Raw genomic sequence first — 16,894 nt, forward strand, 5'->3', positions numbered from 1 at the left:
CTCAGAGGAAGGAGGTGCTTGTCCCCACTCTGTCTGTGTTGGTAGCATCATGTTTATCAGGGAGTGTTCAGCTAACAGTTTAGTCCAAGAACTAGAGCCCAAAGCCAGTATGAACACAGCTGAGGGACAGTCCTTAACTTTAGAAATCCTGCTTTACGTATAAAATATAAATAAAGAAAAATACTGCTGCAGAGCAATGTGTATAAAATAATCAGGAAAATCAGGACACTCCAAATGTGAAACACAACAATATTAAATACCTTTTAGTGTCTACACCATAACCAAAGAAATTCTTAATACAAAAGCCCCCCTCAGTGTTCCCACCCTTTTCCCCACGCCCTGATTCTCCTCTCTGTGTCAGAGGACAGTTTTGAAGTTGAATCAGACGTGGAGCTGAAGCTAAGGGGCGTCACAGGAAAAAGACCAGATTCCAACCTTTTGTACTGAGTTGTGTGGAGTTGGTTCTGCTGCTGTGGTTGTGCCTCAGCGAGCTGCGAGACTCTGATTCTCTCAAACGTTTCAGACGCAGCACTTTAGGACGTCACCGCAGTGAAACTTGGCGAAGTGAGATGTGAAAGTGTGAGAGTGGACTCTGGAACGGGCCGAAAGTCAGATTACACCAAGTGAAAGCTGGTCAGAGGTCAGTCTTCAAGGTGAGGCCAGGGGTCTGAGCCTTAATGTGGGCTACGTTCAGGGAGAAAGTCTTGTTCGATGGTGAAGAGCGAGGGATTAGTGATGGAGGCGGGGTTTGATAGAGAGATGAGGAAACGTGGAAATAAATCAGAATTGTCTGAAATTTGGATTTGTAAAATTACAGAAATGAACTGTATTTTCTGCAACACTTCAGTGATCTGTTGATAAACACATTCAGGTCAAAACCTGGAAGCTCCTGGTCACATGACGTGTTGAGACTTAAATAACCATAACGTGAGTAATACATTTACAGCATGTAACACATTAGGGAGCAAATGAAAACATGTTTTTAACAAATGACAGTAAAAAGTGTCAGATATTGACTCTCAGTTCCCAGAATTGCTGCATAAACTGATACTCATTAAAATACTCAGTAAAACACTTACTGTATCTTCATTAACGACGACTAGATTTAGGGGTTGGTTTAATGACAGAGCTAAATTTAGTCACAGTATCGTGCCTCACGCCGCCGTGCTCTCACCCTGTGGAATATAATGATAATGAGGTCTTACACCCTGCTGTAGGTCAGTGTTCATAAAGCTACATGGGATTTGCATAAACCCTTTGATTCCTCTCAGATCTCAGACACATTTGAGCTAAATCTGAGCCACCGTTGGCTCTGACTGCTCGCGTATGGCACTGGGCAGGTTTGGCCCTTTATGAGATGGAGCTGTGGCTGAGTTGAGTCACCCCTGACATTCAAGGCCACATGTGGGTCATGAGAGAACTGAGGATGTGCCACATTTGGGCCAAACATTCACTGCCATCCGAGCTGACGCTAACCTACATTAACATCTTTAACCGCTCAAGTCCAACAGGTGTTGGGTGTCGACGCTTTCTAGGGTGAAACACGGGCTGTTTCTCAGTTGCGAGATGAGAATTTCAAATGGTTCTCTGTGGAGAATCACTGGTGCACCCTCAGACACTCACTGAGAAACATCGCGACTAAAGCAGAGCGTATTAAAGTTTACGTAGATGTTCTGTAGCCGGGTTAAGGACACCCTTGCTGCTGTGATCAGTTTGACCACAGAAAGTCTTACGACGCCTGACACTGGGTGGTTTTACAGATGTTATTGTAGGTCTGTGAGGGCCAGGAGAGGCTCCTGCAGGTGTCAGGACGCCTTATGAACAACGACCTACAGCACAGACATCAGAACCGCTCCACTGCCGACCGACCAGCACTGTTCCTCCAACTGTGTGTTACCAGAGAAGATCTCTGAGATGAAAACCCCAAACTCCTGCTCTGTTTGGTCCTGATATGCTTTGCTTCTGTGATAACGGACCCCATGTATTTGAGTTTTATTTTCATCAGCTGTCGTCGTCTGAACAAAACCTTGACTCTGTTTGTAACTCTGTTAAATATTCGCCTTTATTTTAAATGCCAATCACACAGTGCTACCAATCTCCTTCACGAGACCTGTGAAGCTCCACCCCGTCTGTTTAAACGTCCACTGAACATCATTGGTGCTCAACACGCTTGCAGGAGAACCCTAACCTGCTACACTGTATCCCAACAGCTTTGTCGGAACCTGCTCTCCCAACGTTTCTTTGAAGTGAAGAGTGTAAATCAGGAGTGTGTTCCTCTCTTTACTGCAGTAACAGTGTCTACTCTTCTGTGAAGGCTTGACACGTTCTGCCACTTTAGCGTCAGTGAGGTCAGGTGCTGATGGATGATGAGTTCTGGATCACAAACTCTGTGCCATCTTTTCACGAAGGCGATGAAACAAGCTCCAACACAGTTCCACTGCTCCACAGCGCTACGCTAAACCCTGGAGGAACTAACCAGGTTCTGTTGGACTCCTACTTACGGACGGCTGTGGCATCACCTGGAGTTAAAAAGTGATCAGTTTCGACGTAGAACTTCTTTGGTTCCCTTCGTTGTGCACAATGTAAATGACAGAGGGCGTTAATTAATGGTCAAAATGAAAAGAATGTAACAATAAAACCAAAATGGAGATGCAAGGTTTTGTCCCGACAGCGACTCTGTGTTAATTCGCTGAGACGTCAGTGCGCGGCGTTGGCTGATGTCACGTTCGGTGCCGTTTTTAAGCTGAAAATCCTGGTTGTTTTTCTGTTCTGTGCTTGTTTTGTGTTTGGACTCCGCTTCAAACAGTGGGCTTCGGTCCCGCGTCGATGTGCGAGTTAAGTCTTGCTCCCCCTAGTGTTCTAATGGAGTGTGTGGACTGGAAGTTCCCGTTTTAAACACCATGGTTTGACTCCGTGCAGCACCTTATGTTTTGTATTTTTACAGCGATTGAAGCCTGTTTTTTTTATATCTCATACAGCTCTGCAGATCTGAACCCTCTTCTACAGAATCAGAACATAACCGCATCTCAATAATGTGAGAAATATTTTCATAAATTGCCACTAATAAATGTCCATTTCTTCACTACCACCGTGTCCTGACTTGTTTGTCTCCAGACTTTTGTTGTTACAGCTTCAGGATCATTGTGATGCTGTAACAGGGAGAACAGAGCCTGTCTGCACTACTCCAGCCTCAGCACTGCAGAAACTGCACTATGTAACGTTTGGAGGAGGGTAGGAAACCAGCCTCAATTGATTTCAGGAGAGTGTGTTCCTGCCTTTGGCCTCGTGATAGGCTCCTGACCACTGCACCTGGAGAAGAGGACAGAGCCGAAATAATGAATGAGTTTATTTTGTTTAAATAATGGACTCGGACCTCGAAGGGTTAATCAGATTTCGGAGAGTTTTCCAAGAATGTTGCACACTTTTAGAAAACAGTGAACGTAACTGTCCCTTATTCTACAATATTTGTAGATTTAAAAACCTTGGTTTAATTCGCTCCATTGCATCTCCGGGACTTTTATTATGCTTTTATATTTAACACAGTTGAATAATGAAAGGTTACAGAGATCCCCCTCTCCTTCTGGAGAAGAGAGTGTAGTGAAGCTTTAAGGAACACAACTGGACTCTAACACCACTGCTGTACCTTTAAAGGGACATTTACACAGTTTGCTCCTTTAGTGACTACCACTTACTGTAGCTCCAGGAGCTGTTTTATTAAAACGTTTTGTCGATGCAGTGTTTTAAAGACCCTCAGAGAAGTCTGGCCTCCTTTAAAACCTCCCCACACCAAGTGTTTACTGCGAATAGTAACAGAAGCAAACGTCTGAGTCCAATCACCACCACTGTCCCCCGTTCTGATTCAGTAAGTTCCTCCAGAAGGAGACATTTACATCGTCACCCTTTAGTTAACACAGATATTCAGGAAACAGTGGCGCCGCTCGTTACAGAACAGTGAGTTTCTAACCACAGTGTCAGGATTAGAGAGGTCTATAACAGCAGTAACACACACATCAGTAACACATCCTGAACATTTCAGTATCCTTTACTAAGACATTTGTGACAAATTAAATACAAAGCAGAACAAGATTAAGATGTGAATCAATCGTCAGAAAAAGCCCTTCACTAGAACTAAAGAGATTTCGCACGGGTTTAAACTGTTTTATACCAGGGTTTAACAGGTTTACAGCAGGTTAATCCACTTTAAACCGGGTTCACACTGATTCACAACAGTTTAAGACGGATTTAAACTGCTTCACACACGTCTAAACTGGTTTAAGCTGCTTTTAACCAGCTTTAACTGGTTTAAATTCAAATTATTATCTTTCTTTTACCAGGTTAAATTTGATTAAAGTTTAATCTGGTTTAAACACCTTTGAACTGGTTAAAAATGCGGGGGATTTGAGGCTGACACCTCCACCTTCGGACACTGAGTATTCACTACAGACTGTTATTAACACGTCTTCATTGTTGTTTGGTCACGTCTCGACCGTTCAGAACGTAAACTGTGGACATCCTTTATCGTCTGTGACTCCTGCTCTATTAAGGCTCCCTCATCGTGGACCCAGAGCTTATAAACTCTATGGAAAACAACCATGAGACAGAACGGGACACTGGAGCAGCTGCACATGAGCCTAAGGTCACCACAGGGGACGAGTTGGAGTGGTGTTTTTGGAGCTGAACTAATCCTCCAACATCTGAAACCGACCCCATGTGGATGAAGGCCATCAAATCCTCACAGCAATGCCGTAGTATCTCGTATTTGACCAGTCATGGCCAAGACATAAGACCTGGGACCAGAAGGTGGAGCCACTAGGAGCCACTGAGCGAGGCCCTGATCCCCCAACTGCTCCTCAGGTGCCGTGATGGCTGCCGACTGCTCTGGGTGTGTTCACTGCCACAGAGGGGTTAAATACGATGGTCACATGTTGTTGTACTGCAAGTGTCCACAAATTTTTGGTCACAGAAAATGTTCCCGAGATTCTGTCTGTGCTTTAAAGAAAAACCCAAACCCAAATCACTTTAAACGATCTACAGATCAGTGCCTCTCCGCTGAATGAGCCGAGATCTGAACACTGACCCCAATCAGTTTTTATTTACGAACAAACACATCTGCAGAATGACTCGGGGGTTCTTTAGCTGCGGCGGTCCTGGCTGGCACTACACAACGCTCCTGACCAGAGAAGGGTCCGATTACTGTAATAAACAGAGGCTATACTTCACAATAACACCTTGTACATCTGATTATGTTCAATTTTTACAAAACATTAGCCACACTGCTACTAGCACAAATTAAAATGTCTCATGCTGTGCACTCGGGCAGGGGTTTAAGGTGGACTGGGTTCTTCTGAGCGTTCGTTTTAGGACAGAATGAGTCAGGAACTCTGAACCAATATTGAAACCACTCACACTCATCACGTGTTGGATGAGCTATCGCAGCGTCATGAGAGTGAATTCACCATCTCACCCTGTGCTGAGTGATAACTGCAGCCCCTGGGACTCTTCCTGACACTGAAGAGACTCAACTTTCCTGATGATGTGGACAACACTTTGAAAGCTGCACCATGGGACCCTGAAAGTGTTAATGATGTTTACAGGAGGAATGTGTCCCATCACACAGTGCAGCGCCCCCTGCAGGGTAGTCATGTGATTCCTGAGAGTCTAACAAGTGAACATGCATTGTATGGTTGACGCAGGAGGCCAACCCACTGCTTCTTTTCGAACTGGGGCTAATGCGGCTTAAACACAGGAGGAGTATGCAAACTTCCCAGATCTGTCACATCCGGAGTGGATGCCCACGCTAGCCTGCACCGTAGCAGAGGGGCTGGGGAGAGGGTGGTCAGATTTGACCTTTAGGACTCCAGGACCCAGATGGCTGAGGTACCTCCAGGGATCAAACTGTGATTGAGATTTCCAGACAGTTATGACACAGTGGCTAGAAACAACCCTGGGTTTTGATGTTCACCATTATTCCAGTGGTCTTAAAGTTTTGGCTCATCGATGAACGCCTACGTTTTGACATCCTAAAAGAGCAGTAAGCGCTACATTCACGCAGTGACAGCTTTATCAGGACGTCTGTCAGAGTGGTAGAGGTGATGTAGATGTTGTTAAAGGGCCTTCTACAACTTCTCTTTATCCCTCACAATCAGACAGACAGTTTTTGCTCCAGTCACTTTGGACAGTCCCAGTGGAGGGGTTATATCTCAAAGGTCTGGGAACGCCGCGGAGCTAGAGGACCCTGCGGGGACAGAGACGCCCGGTTCTTTACTCACACGGTCGCCACCATGGTCCTGAAATGGACCGGGCGACAGGACGGTGTTAATTTCCTATGTGAATTAAATTTAGAGCACAATCAGTATACAGTTTATAACACTGGATAAAACTATGTACATTTAACATCTTATTTTTGATGCACTTCAGACGAATTTTCAAACTTGCACTGGCCTCATTCCCAGAACACTCCTCACACCTTATAACTTCATAACCTCAGTGTGAACGGACGGACAGCCGTCATCTGTCACCTGCTGAGGGGTGAACGTAAATGTGTTGGTTTTGTGACATCACAAAACGACTCAGAACAGGCTGCGGTTGTCACATATTGAGAAGGGAATGTCATTTAAAATTATTTTTAAATAATTTAAATGATTTAAAATGTATTACTATTTTTTATAAACTTTTAAAATTAAAGGAACACTAGGTAAGATTTGGTATTTTTGTTTCTGGGCTCCCCCTACAGTTGCAGAGTTGGAGGGGGGGTGTCCTACCCTTTCCCATAAATGACACAGAGCAGTTTCTGCAGTTCTGAGCCCAGAGTAGCAACAACAGAGGCTCAGTTCTCCGTGTCACAGCTCAGTGGAGCACCACGACGATTACGAAGCTGGAATGTTAAGGTTAAAATATTACAGAGTGTTCCTTTAAGGGAAATGCCTGGTATGGGCTCTTCAACGATCAAAAATTAAAGGGAGATTTGGTTCTGCTACATTTTTCCATAGAAGAACCCACTATACTCAGCAGCTGCTCAAACACGTGTGTGACACTCTAATAAAGTTTAACTGGCCTTTTATAAAAACATTATAATCTGACTCTAACGAGCTAAACACACAGCGTAAACCAGTCCGCAGCGTGTGAAACGTCCAGGTACAGTTTTCATTAATTATGAAGGTATATTTCGTTATATAGCGTTATTATATATGGTTTAAATTACAGGTCGCTTTGTGTAATGCCAGCTCTCTGAAACATTGGATATATATCATTACAGGAGTCTTACAAGAGGAAGTCCACTGATCTTTAGGAATTTCCCTATAATTAAACAGTTCAGATGTAAACAGAGCGACTGAGAGGTCTCCTCTGGAACAGAGTTGAGAGTCAGGACCGATGACAGTGAGGGTGAATGGAACCAGGGGTCCTCCTCTAAAAGCTGTTTAGACATGGGACACATTTACCCCCACTGTAACGAGAACTGAGTCTCTACGATGAACCGCCTCCGTTCAAAGACTCCGAGCGTCTCTGTTTAAATCTCCAGCACCGAATTATACACAAGCTCTTAAAAACACGTGGAAATCTCCTTTAAACCTTTGTTTTGGCTACAGGACAAAGCCTCTTAAGTGGAGGGGGTCAGATAATGGGGAGCAGTGTTGTGAGGTGAAGGGAAAGCAGGGTGCATTGTGGGTAAAGGCAGGCTTGAGTTTGAATAGGGTCTTGTGTTCAGGGGATGTTAGATAAGTCAGAGAGAGAGAGGGAGGGAGAGAGAGAGAGAGAGAGATGGACTAGATTTGGTGTTTGAAGGCCCTGATTTATAAAATGGAACAATCCGTGTCATCCTTCTTCTCTCCTCGTCTCCGGCCGCTGTGAGACACGGATGGATTTCGCATCTGCAGAAAAATAGTCAACAAAAAAATATATCACAATAACAATCGTTATTTACATCAGAACATAAACAACCGAGAGCTTCGCTCCGAATGGAAACAAGAACCAGACATCGACTCTTCTGCACTGCACCGTTTCATTTGCACCCTTCTGCTCTTTATGGATGGATGGATGAATGAATGAGTGATAGTTCCGTTTCTACAGTCCTTTTCTACACTCTCAAAAAACTTCACACTCTTTGGGACATTGGGGTGTCGCCTCCACCTTCACCAATGCGCAGCGTCCACGTGGAAGGCGCTCCCTCAGTCGATCTGCTGCAGTCCCCTCACCACAACCCAGCTCTGAGGTAGAGAGCGACGAGAGGGAGTGACCGAGTCTGATTATTGAGGATGGGGACGAGAAGGGACCAGATTTAGACACTGGGGACACGGGGACAACTGCCCCTGGGGGTTTCTATTCTCAGAGAGGACCTCAGTTTCACAGTACTGTTTATTCAGTAGTGTGTCCCTGTGACTGCACCCACAGCATTGGGATCCACACAGACCACGGAGACATCGCCCCCTGTTGGCCCCAGCACCATCCAAGCTTTCCTGGGGGGGAGGAGGAGGAGGCCGTTTCACATGCTCTGACCCAGACCTGCCGATCTTCAGTGGACCTACAGGTTCTGACACTCTGGTGCTCATCAGCATGAAATCAAGAAAAAACCCTGGTTAGTGTCTAACCATCTGTTTTCCAACAGGAAGTAGTTACAGTTTCTCTACCTCTGACTGGTCCTCTAAAGTTGTGAGGTCACTGTGTGCCGGTGAGTAGGAGAAAACAACACACCCCGGTAAAATCCGTGTATCACTTATCATTCAGGATTAAACCTGAGCTCTCGTATTGATCCTGTGTTCACACCCACACCCCGTGTGCTCTCACATTGTCACTGGGGGTGGGGTTACAGATTCTGAAGAGTGAATCTCTACACGTGCACTGGTTGTTACCTGTTCAGAGCCCTGTGGATGTTGTGGTTGTTGTGGCTGCTGTTGTGGCTGCTGCTGAGGCTGTTGGTATTCCTCCTGCTGCAGCTGTCTGGCCAACTCCAGGTCACTCAAAGGCCCAGGAGCCTCTCCCTGCTCCCTCTGCAAAGACATGGCCACCAGATAGTCCTGAAGAAACACACACAGCATTTTAAGGTGATTATTCTTTTAAAGAGACTTAGTCAGTGGTGAAGAGAAGTGTGGGGTCTGAAGTTCTCTTCACTGCAGATGAACAAACAAGTACAGTCCAGTAATAATCCCCCAGGAGGATACAACACCTATAGCACGTTTATGCATGTCATAACTGAGGATACTGCGTGTAGTGACACCTGTCCACTGCATGGTCCCTACTAGGATGGCAAAATTCCAGGAATTTTCAAAGTTGGGAAGTTTACCAAGGGAATTAACAGGAATTTATGGGAATTAATGTGAATAAAATGGTATTATTCAAAGATAAATGTGAGATGTAAAATGTACTTATAGTTGGTAAAAAAAACATACTGAAGCAAAATCTTGGCTAAAATAATTAGATAGGATACAAAAACTGTTGAATAGCAAAGCTGCTCCTCAGTTCCAGGCCCCTGAAGGGCCACTGAGACCACACCCCTGCACGGTTCACTCCTCCATCACAGCTACAGCGTAAGTCCAGATGATTTCTAGAAACCTGACACTCACCTACTGAAAGCACACATTTGGACCAAAGCACTCCCTAAAGTCAGGTATGTTTTGACGAGGTTCAATGTTTTATTGACAGTAAAAGCACTGAAACATTTAAGTAGCTATTGAATCAAAGTGAAGTCTCACAGTTGTTTGCTATCTGCAAAATCAAAAAAGCTTCATGAGCAATTTCATTTAAGAGACTAGTTTACCAAGGCTAGCAGGCTAGCAAGAGGTTAGCTCACCAAGGCTAGCAAGAGGTTAGCTCAACAAGGCTAGCAAGAGGTTAGCTCAACAAGGCTAGCAAGAGGTTAGCTCAACAAGGCTAGCAAGAGGTTAGCTCAACAAGGCTAGCAAGAGGTTAGCTCAACAAGGCTAGCAAGAGGTTAGCTCAACAAGGCTAGCAAGAGGTTAGCTCAACAAGGCTATCACAGGCGAGCTACCTTTATTTTTTATTGTTTAAGCCTCAATGGCTTTCTGTAACCAAGAATTATTACTTATTATTACTTATAGAACTTATAAGTTGGGGGTCTGACCTGGTCGATCTGCAACTGCTGCTGCTCTGGTGTGTTCTGGGTGTTTGTGGATGTTTTCTGTGACGGGTGGCAAAGTCTGAAATCTGAGTCGCAGAAGTTTCCGTCTCCTTCGACGTTGTGTAAGCTCTCCCACACCAGTCCATCCTCATGAAGGAAGCCCTGGTCCGTCACCAGCAGATACAGGTGACCCTGAAACACACACACACACAACACAGGTGCCGTTAGACCCCTAGTTCTGTAGATGGTAATAAACTGAGTCCTCACTGCTGCCCTTCATCTCTCACAGTCATGTTTTATTCTGATGTGGACACAGCGTGGCTCAGTGAAGGTATGTTTCTGGTGGAAACTCAGTGTCTCACCCCCCGTTAGACCTTTTACACACTCATTTCTATCAGAAACACAGCATTATGACTTTTATTAAATGTAATCCTCATGAGACGTGGCGTGAAATAACCGCGGTGGGTTTGTTTTCCTGCGTTTTTCACATGGAACTGTAATGGGACTTGAGTTTTCACGTGAAATGGCAGCGTTTGATTTCCTCCCACAGAACAGCCCATAATCACCTTGTGCTTTATCATGGTGCTGAAGTGGTTGTTTCTGAAGAAAACGGAGAGCTCTCCCTCCTTGGCCGTGGTGTTGAGTTCACACAGACCGTGATACGACAGCTGAGTGGCTGTGGACTCCAAAAACTGCTCTGCTATCAAACCTGAGAGAGAGCAAGCGAGCGAGAGAGGAATATGAGAGAGAGAGAGAATGTGAGAGAGAGAGAGTAGAGAAAAACAAGGATGGGAAAGAAAACATTAAAGATCATGTTTCAGCGTCAGACACAGAGCCCTACTCCTCACTCTTTACTGCTCAGTGAAGGACACTGTGCTCAATGCCAACTGTGGAAGAGAGGGGTGTAAACCCCGAGCTGTGGAGCAGTGGAACTGTGTTCTCTGGAGTGATGGAGCTCCGCCCAGTTCCCGTGGGATGAGCTGGAGTGGTGTTCCCGATCCAGAACTAATCCCCCGTCCCCGCCCCCTGACCTCACTGAAGTGGAGGTGGTTAGTAAACTCCTGTGAACTGAAATAACCGTCTATAACCACAGACCTACCACACACACACATCTCTCTCCATCTGCTCTGCAGTTCCTTCTCGATGTGCTCACACTGCTCCGAGTTACGTTTCTGATTAAAACCGTGTTATGTCATAGTTTTCACTGTCTCTCACCTTCACTGACCCGGCTGCTGTCTGACGAGTGTTTGTACTCGATGATCTTCTCCACCAGCTGGTTATAGCTCAGTTTCCCCACAGCAGACACCGCTTCTGGACTCTAGAGGAACACAGCACACAGAGTCTTTACTGCAGCAGTCTGTCATTCATTCATTGATTGTCTGTAACCCTTATCCAGTTCAGAGCCTACCCTGAATCACTGGGCACAAGGCAGGGACACACCTGCCACAGTGTAACACACACACACCAAAGAGAAACACGCATCCCCAAAAACAGTACTTTTCCAGGTGAAGGAACAACCCCTAACCTTCAGTGGAAGACAATGTAAACAGATTTTATTCAGAGTAAATCTGGAGCATTTCTATTGGTCTGTTTCTCATGACATGATCTCACAGTGTGAACGACAGCTGATGTGCTCAAATGCTCAGAGACCTGTTTTTCATCGGACAGCAACAATATTCATTTGTTTTACAGCTTTACTAACGATCTGAAGCGTATTTTCACCGTCAGAACTGAGTCTGTATCTAACACTGAGCCATCAGCAGCAGAAATGCTTCGTTAAAATCACCTCCCTCTGATTTACACCGAGGCGTGTGCAGTCTCTCTCTAAACACAATAAACAATGATTAATAACGTCAATCTCCCAGAACTAAAACACTCCAGCACTAACTGTAACACCCAAAGCTACAAAGCGGCGCAGCTGTGTTTCAGTGATGTTTGTACACAGACACAGACACCGGCTGCACATCTGACCACGCTCTAATCTTTATTCCTGTTTCCATCGGGCAGTCGAGAGGGGTTTTAAAAGCTGCTGGTGTGAGTGTTGTTTTAAACATTACAGAGAGGTTTGGACCCTGACCTGAGGGTCTACGAGCCAGCCGTGGTACAGGGGAATGTCCAGAAGGTCGAAGACGATGCACTCGGGCGTGTACTCGAAGTCCGAGACTCCCGTGAAGCGAACGTTTACGTCCAGACCTGTGGAGAGCTTCGGGAGCACGGCCATCGCGTCGCTCATGTTCTGAGGAGAGAGAGGGAGCGCAAACACACACAGATATACACAGGTATTCAGGGCATTTAAGGACAATACAGCCATGGACCTGGCACCTAACCCCCGACTGCTCCCCGGGGCACAGACCCCTCTGTATTCAGTCATTACCTGCTGAAAATTGAGCTCCATGCCTTCCGCTTTCTCTCTGGGTTTAATGGACAACACACACTCGCCTACAGCAACAGACACAGAGATAAGGTCAATGCTGAAGACGTTTAAAGGGTTTCAAAACTCAGGCTACATTAAAGCAACACTAGGTAAGCTCCTCCTCGGCCTCCTACAGCAGGTGCCATTCACTTTTACAGCACTCTCCTGAATTCAAGGGGCAGCGGAAGAAAGTGGGGCTGGTTTCCTACCCCACTTTCAGAGTTACATAGCGCAGTTTCTGCAGTGCTGAGCTGGGAGTAGCAACAACAGAGGCGCTGTTCTCCCGGTTACAGCTCAGTGGAGCATCACAGTGATTTTGAAACTGTAATTTTAAGGTAGAATATGACCTAGTGTTGCTTTAATCCCTGGTACAGTTCATAACAATCACGAACGGTGAGCAGAATTATTCATTAGTGTAAAACACAGTGGACAGTAGATGAAGGGGGGTGAAATATCTTTACCGAGATGAGCCATCAGGTCCTCTATGGTAATGACCTCCGTCTGAGGGGGAAGCTTGGCCTGAGGAGAAAACCACACACGATATTCATCAGCTGTGTGTCCAGTCTCTGATCCTCTGACTAATATTTTAGGCCAAAATAATTCGCCTTAAACCTGTATTAAAAGTCATAACAATATTTAACTCCACTAAATCTGTTCAGAGTTAATATTTCCAAAATAAAAGTCCTCTAATACACCTTCATTCACATCATATTATGCAGATCTATGAACACTCCATTAGGCCCTGGCCCCCTCCCGGCGACGGGATTGGTTCTTTGGGTGTGTGAGGTAGGAAACCCAGGCAGTCTGAAATATTCAGCCAATGCGGTTATAACTTATTCCACTCATTATCCACCTTCTAGCGTATAAACACACCACACACCCCAACACTGTATTTACACTGGAGGGGGCTTTAAGGCAGCTTTAATGAACTTTTAAAGGCAGAGGAGGATGTCTGGTTCCATTGACTATTACTGTGAACAGTTTCCTGAAATAAAGAGGTATTTATAAATGTTTACTGTCTCCGCTGAACAAATAAACCAAGTAAACACTGCACAAATTTAACTAGACTAAAGGTGACTCTCCGTTTCCTTTGACACAGAGCTTTACACAGCTCACCTTCCACCGCAGGAAGAGGATATTCATGATGGCCAGCAGGGGGCAGGGTCCGTTCTCGCTCTGCGTGATGATGGGGGTCTTCTTCTCCTTCCAGTTGATCCACTTCACCAGGTAATACGCCTGCATTGTCACAGAGGGCCCCGGAGCCGCGGCCTGAGCCATTTCCATGGAACCAGGGTCACCGCTCAGCGAGGGCACCGCCGCTTCTGCCATCTCCACGCTCTGGACATCGTCGCTCAGAGACAGCGCCTGGTCGGACCTGGAGGAGGAGGCCAGGGACTCGTCCAGAGAGAGACCGTTCTCCTCAGAGACATTCACGGTGGTGGTGGAGAGGGAGGCGGTCTCCTCCAGGAAACTGTTAATAGACGACTGGCTGTGGGTCACCTCCGAGTCCTCTCGTTCGGAACAGATCTGAGCGGAGCCGGCCTCACTGTGATCCGGGGCGTTCTGGATGGACTGGGTTTGGTTCTCCTTCAGTTTAGTGGCCTCCATCTCTGCTTCTCTTTGGCTGCTCTCTGTGGAGTCATCCACTTTGGACACTTTAGTCTGCTCTCCTTCGCAGACAGCCTCTGAACACAGACCCGACATGATCTAATACTTCAACGAACAACAGTAAGGCAGTAATATGTACACGTTTAACGGAAATTACAGTCTGAGGTTTTTAAAATGAAGAGAAAGCCCTTGGAGCTGCTGAGCTGTGTCTGGCAGTGTGTGTGTGTATAAGGTTTCCTTCACATTCCTGAGTCTTGAAGCTAGTGTTGTGGCTTGCCGTGAGCATAAACAATCATTAGAAGAGCTGCTGCAACTTTTAATCTGCTGCAATGTCACCTTCCGTCCTCAGATGGTGTGCAGTGATAAAGGATCTGGCAGTATTTCTTTCCTCACATGAACACTTTCAGAGGCTGAACACTACGGATGACATCAGCATCACACGAGGTTACGTGGCCTTATAGTGGAGGAGGAGGAGGAGGACGGCAGGTCGCTGTGCGGATTCAGAGCCGCTTTCCACAGATGAGATGAGTCATGATGAGTCCGAGAGGAGCGCACGGACACTTGGCCTTGTTATGATATTAGCACTTCTGCCTTTTAAAAGCGGACGCCTTAAAAAGCCTTGTCTAAAGACACAAAGGCTGAGGGCTCAGGGTGGGGATTACTTACTGTTACACAATCAAAAACATTGGCATTACTGAAAAAACAAAGATCCACAGATCCACGGAGCAAAGGTATTTGGCTTATTTGGACACAGAGAGCACAGACGGGGGTGGCAGCAGCAGCATGGCCCAGCGGGGTGAGACCGAAGCAGGGTCTGAAAAGACTCTCCACCGCGTGTCGGCGCCTGAAAGAGAGGAAATAAAAACAATTACTCAACAGCTTCAGCGTTTACCCGAGTTTAACAGCGTCAGTCAGATCATTTAACCTCAGCGCTGCCCAACAGCAGGAAACGTGAGGCACATTCCCACAGGACAGGTTTTCACTCTGAGCTCCACTTCCCCACATTTACTGAAAACACTCGCTTAAAGGAGCGCTCCGTTTCTGTTGATGTGACATGCTCCATTCTAAAGAAACTAGCCAAGTGAGGGAAGTGGCCAATGGTGGTGAATGGAACCAGACATCCTGCTCTGAAAGGTCCACACGACATGGTCGACTTGAATACACCGCCTGTTTATAGTTTAATTTTAGTTTTGAGGAGCCTTGGGTCTAAAACAGAGTTTAAAGCACTCAGAGGAAACCTGTTCTGCTGAGATACAGGACTCGGGAAACTCGGGTCGTCACTTGTAGTTGTGGGAAGAAAATAACCAGCATGAGTAAGGGCTTTTCATGTTAAAAAAGAAGGAAATAAGAACAGAGTAATTTCTGTTTAAGAAGCATTTGGGTTTGAACTGTAATTACATTGTTCATGTTTAAGATTCAGGCCTACATCTTTCTTTTAAAGCAACAATAGGTCATTTTTGTACCTTAAAATTACAGCTTCAAAATCAATATGATGTTCCACTGAAGTGTAACAGGGACAACAGAGAGTCTGTCACTGCTACTCTAGGCTCTGCTCTGCAGAAACAGCACTATGTCACTTTTGGAGGAGGGTAGGAAACGTTTTGTGTTGTTGAATACTGGACTGAAACTGAGGCAATGGTAGATGACATCTAGGAAAACATGAGGATACAAGGCACTGAAGAACAGCCACCCCTCTGCCGCTCGCCTGCAACGGGAAAGCCCCACCCAGTGTTTGTTAACTAGATGTGTGATGTCATAAACCACGTATGTCTAAATCCATGTTTCTGAGAAACAGTGCTGAGACTGAAACAGCAACAACAGACACTCTATTCTCCCTGTTACAGCTCAGTGGAGCATCACAATGATTTCGAAGCTGTAAAAATACTACCTAGTGCTACTTTAAACTTTAAAACATTGCTAGTTACATTTCTGGGCGGAGCTTTGAGGCGCAGAGGACGACGTCTCGTTCCGTTCAGCGCCACTGTAAACAATTACGATTCTGGAAGTTTCTCCAGAACTGAGCGTTTCAAACAAAACCAACCCCGGCCCCACTCTCCACCTCCGTGTTCACGCCTCGGCCACAGAAATAAGGAGAAAGTTTAAAAACAAGGTGGAACTGCGCTTTAAGCTGAGTTTAACTGTAAGCGTTAAACGGAGCAGGGTTTAAACACAGCTACACGACACTGTTTAACGTCGCTGTTTTATTTCCTTCTTAAAATAAGCAATTCAAACGAATAAATAACGATAAACATGACTCTTCAACTTACTCCCAACTCCCTGTGCGCTGGGCTCGGCTAAGCTAGCTCAGGTAACGTAAGACCTGGTAATTGTAGACTTTAGACGGCTTTAACGATGAAAACTTACCCGCAGCACGAAGCCCCTACGAGATACAAGTGTCTTCTGCCCGGGGGAGGGGGTCCAGTTCCGCTAGAGACACTTTAAGCCGGTGGTCACCTCAGAAAAACCCGTCCTGGGAGCAGGCTAGCGCCCAGCCGTGACGCCACACTCTCCGGCTTGTTGTTGTTTGTCTCATTTCCGGCAGAGGCTGTTTGTAAACAATGACGCAATCCCAAACTGAACGTAAACAGCCACGTCACGTCTCAGAGAGAAACGTCCAGAACCAGAGGGCTCACTAAAACATATTTCATCACTGACCCGAACAGATAAGAGTTTACAACAACCACATCTCTATTCTCCTCAATAATATCCGCCTGGGGCGACGCCTAGTGGACATCCACCCTCATTACACCCACCATAAATTCACCAGCCCATCTGTTAGCCCCATCCGTTATTTCATTGGT

The 16,894-nt window shown here is 45.9% G+C and overlaps 1 protein-coding gene across 1 annotated transcript; it reads right to left on the minus strand.

The window, feature by feature from the left end:
• Positions 1-3,489: 3,489 nt before the first annotated feature.
• On the minus strand, positions 3,490-16,813 carry mindy1 (MINDY lysine 48 deubiquitinase 1). The gene is made up of 10 exons (XM_066673617.1): positions 16,458-16,813; positions 13,602-14,937; positions 12,947-13,004; positions 12,447-12,511; positions 12,150-12,308; positions 11,288-11,390; positions 10,639-10,781; positions 10,076-10,264; positions 8,847-9,011; positions 3,490-7,868 (listed from the first exon to the last, which is right to left on the minus strand). Exons 2-10 carry the CDS (start codon positions 14,187-14,189, stop codon positions 7,791-7,793), a joined length of 1,548 nt encoding a protein of 515 aa, XP_066529714.1. The 5' UTR covers positions 14,190-14,937; positions 16,458-16,813; the 3' UTR covers positions 3,490-7,790.
• Between the last annotated feature and the right edge of the window lie 81 nt (positions 16,814-16,894).

Source organism: Hoplias malabaricus, chromosome 6 (assembly GCF_029633855.1).
Source record: "Hoplias malabaricus isolate fHopMal1 chromosome 6, fHopMal1.hap1, whole genome shotgun sequence".
In the NCBI taxonomy this organism is placed as follows: domain Eukaryota; kingdom Metazoa; phylum Chordata; class Actinopteri; order Characiformes; family Erythrinidae; genus Hoplias; species Hoplias malabaricus.

Bases quoted from the DNA above. Each gene is read 5' to 3' on its own strand.
- mindy1 (XM_066673617.1), bottom strand. From the start codon at position 14,189: ATGTCGGGTCTGTGTTCAGAGGCTGTCTGCGAAGGAGAGCAGACTAAA. The intron at 13,005-13,601 runs GTGAGCTGTGTA...TTTTCTCCTCAG, and splicing joins TCCTCTTCCTGCGGTGGAAG to GCCAAGCTTCCCCCTCAGAC. The intron at 12,512-12,946 runs GTAAAGATATTT...CTGTTGCTGTAG, and splicing joins GGACCTGATGGCTCATCTCG to GCGAGTGTGTGTTGTCCATT.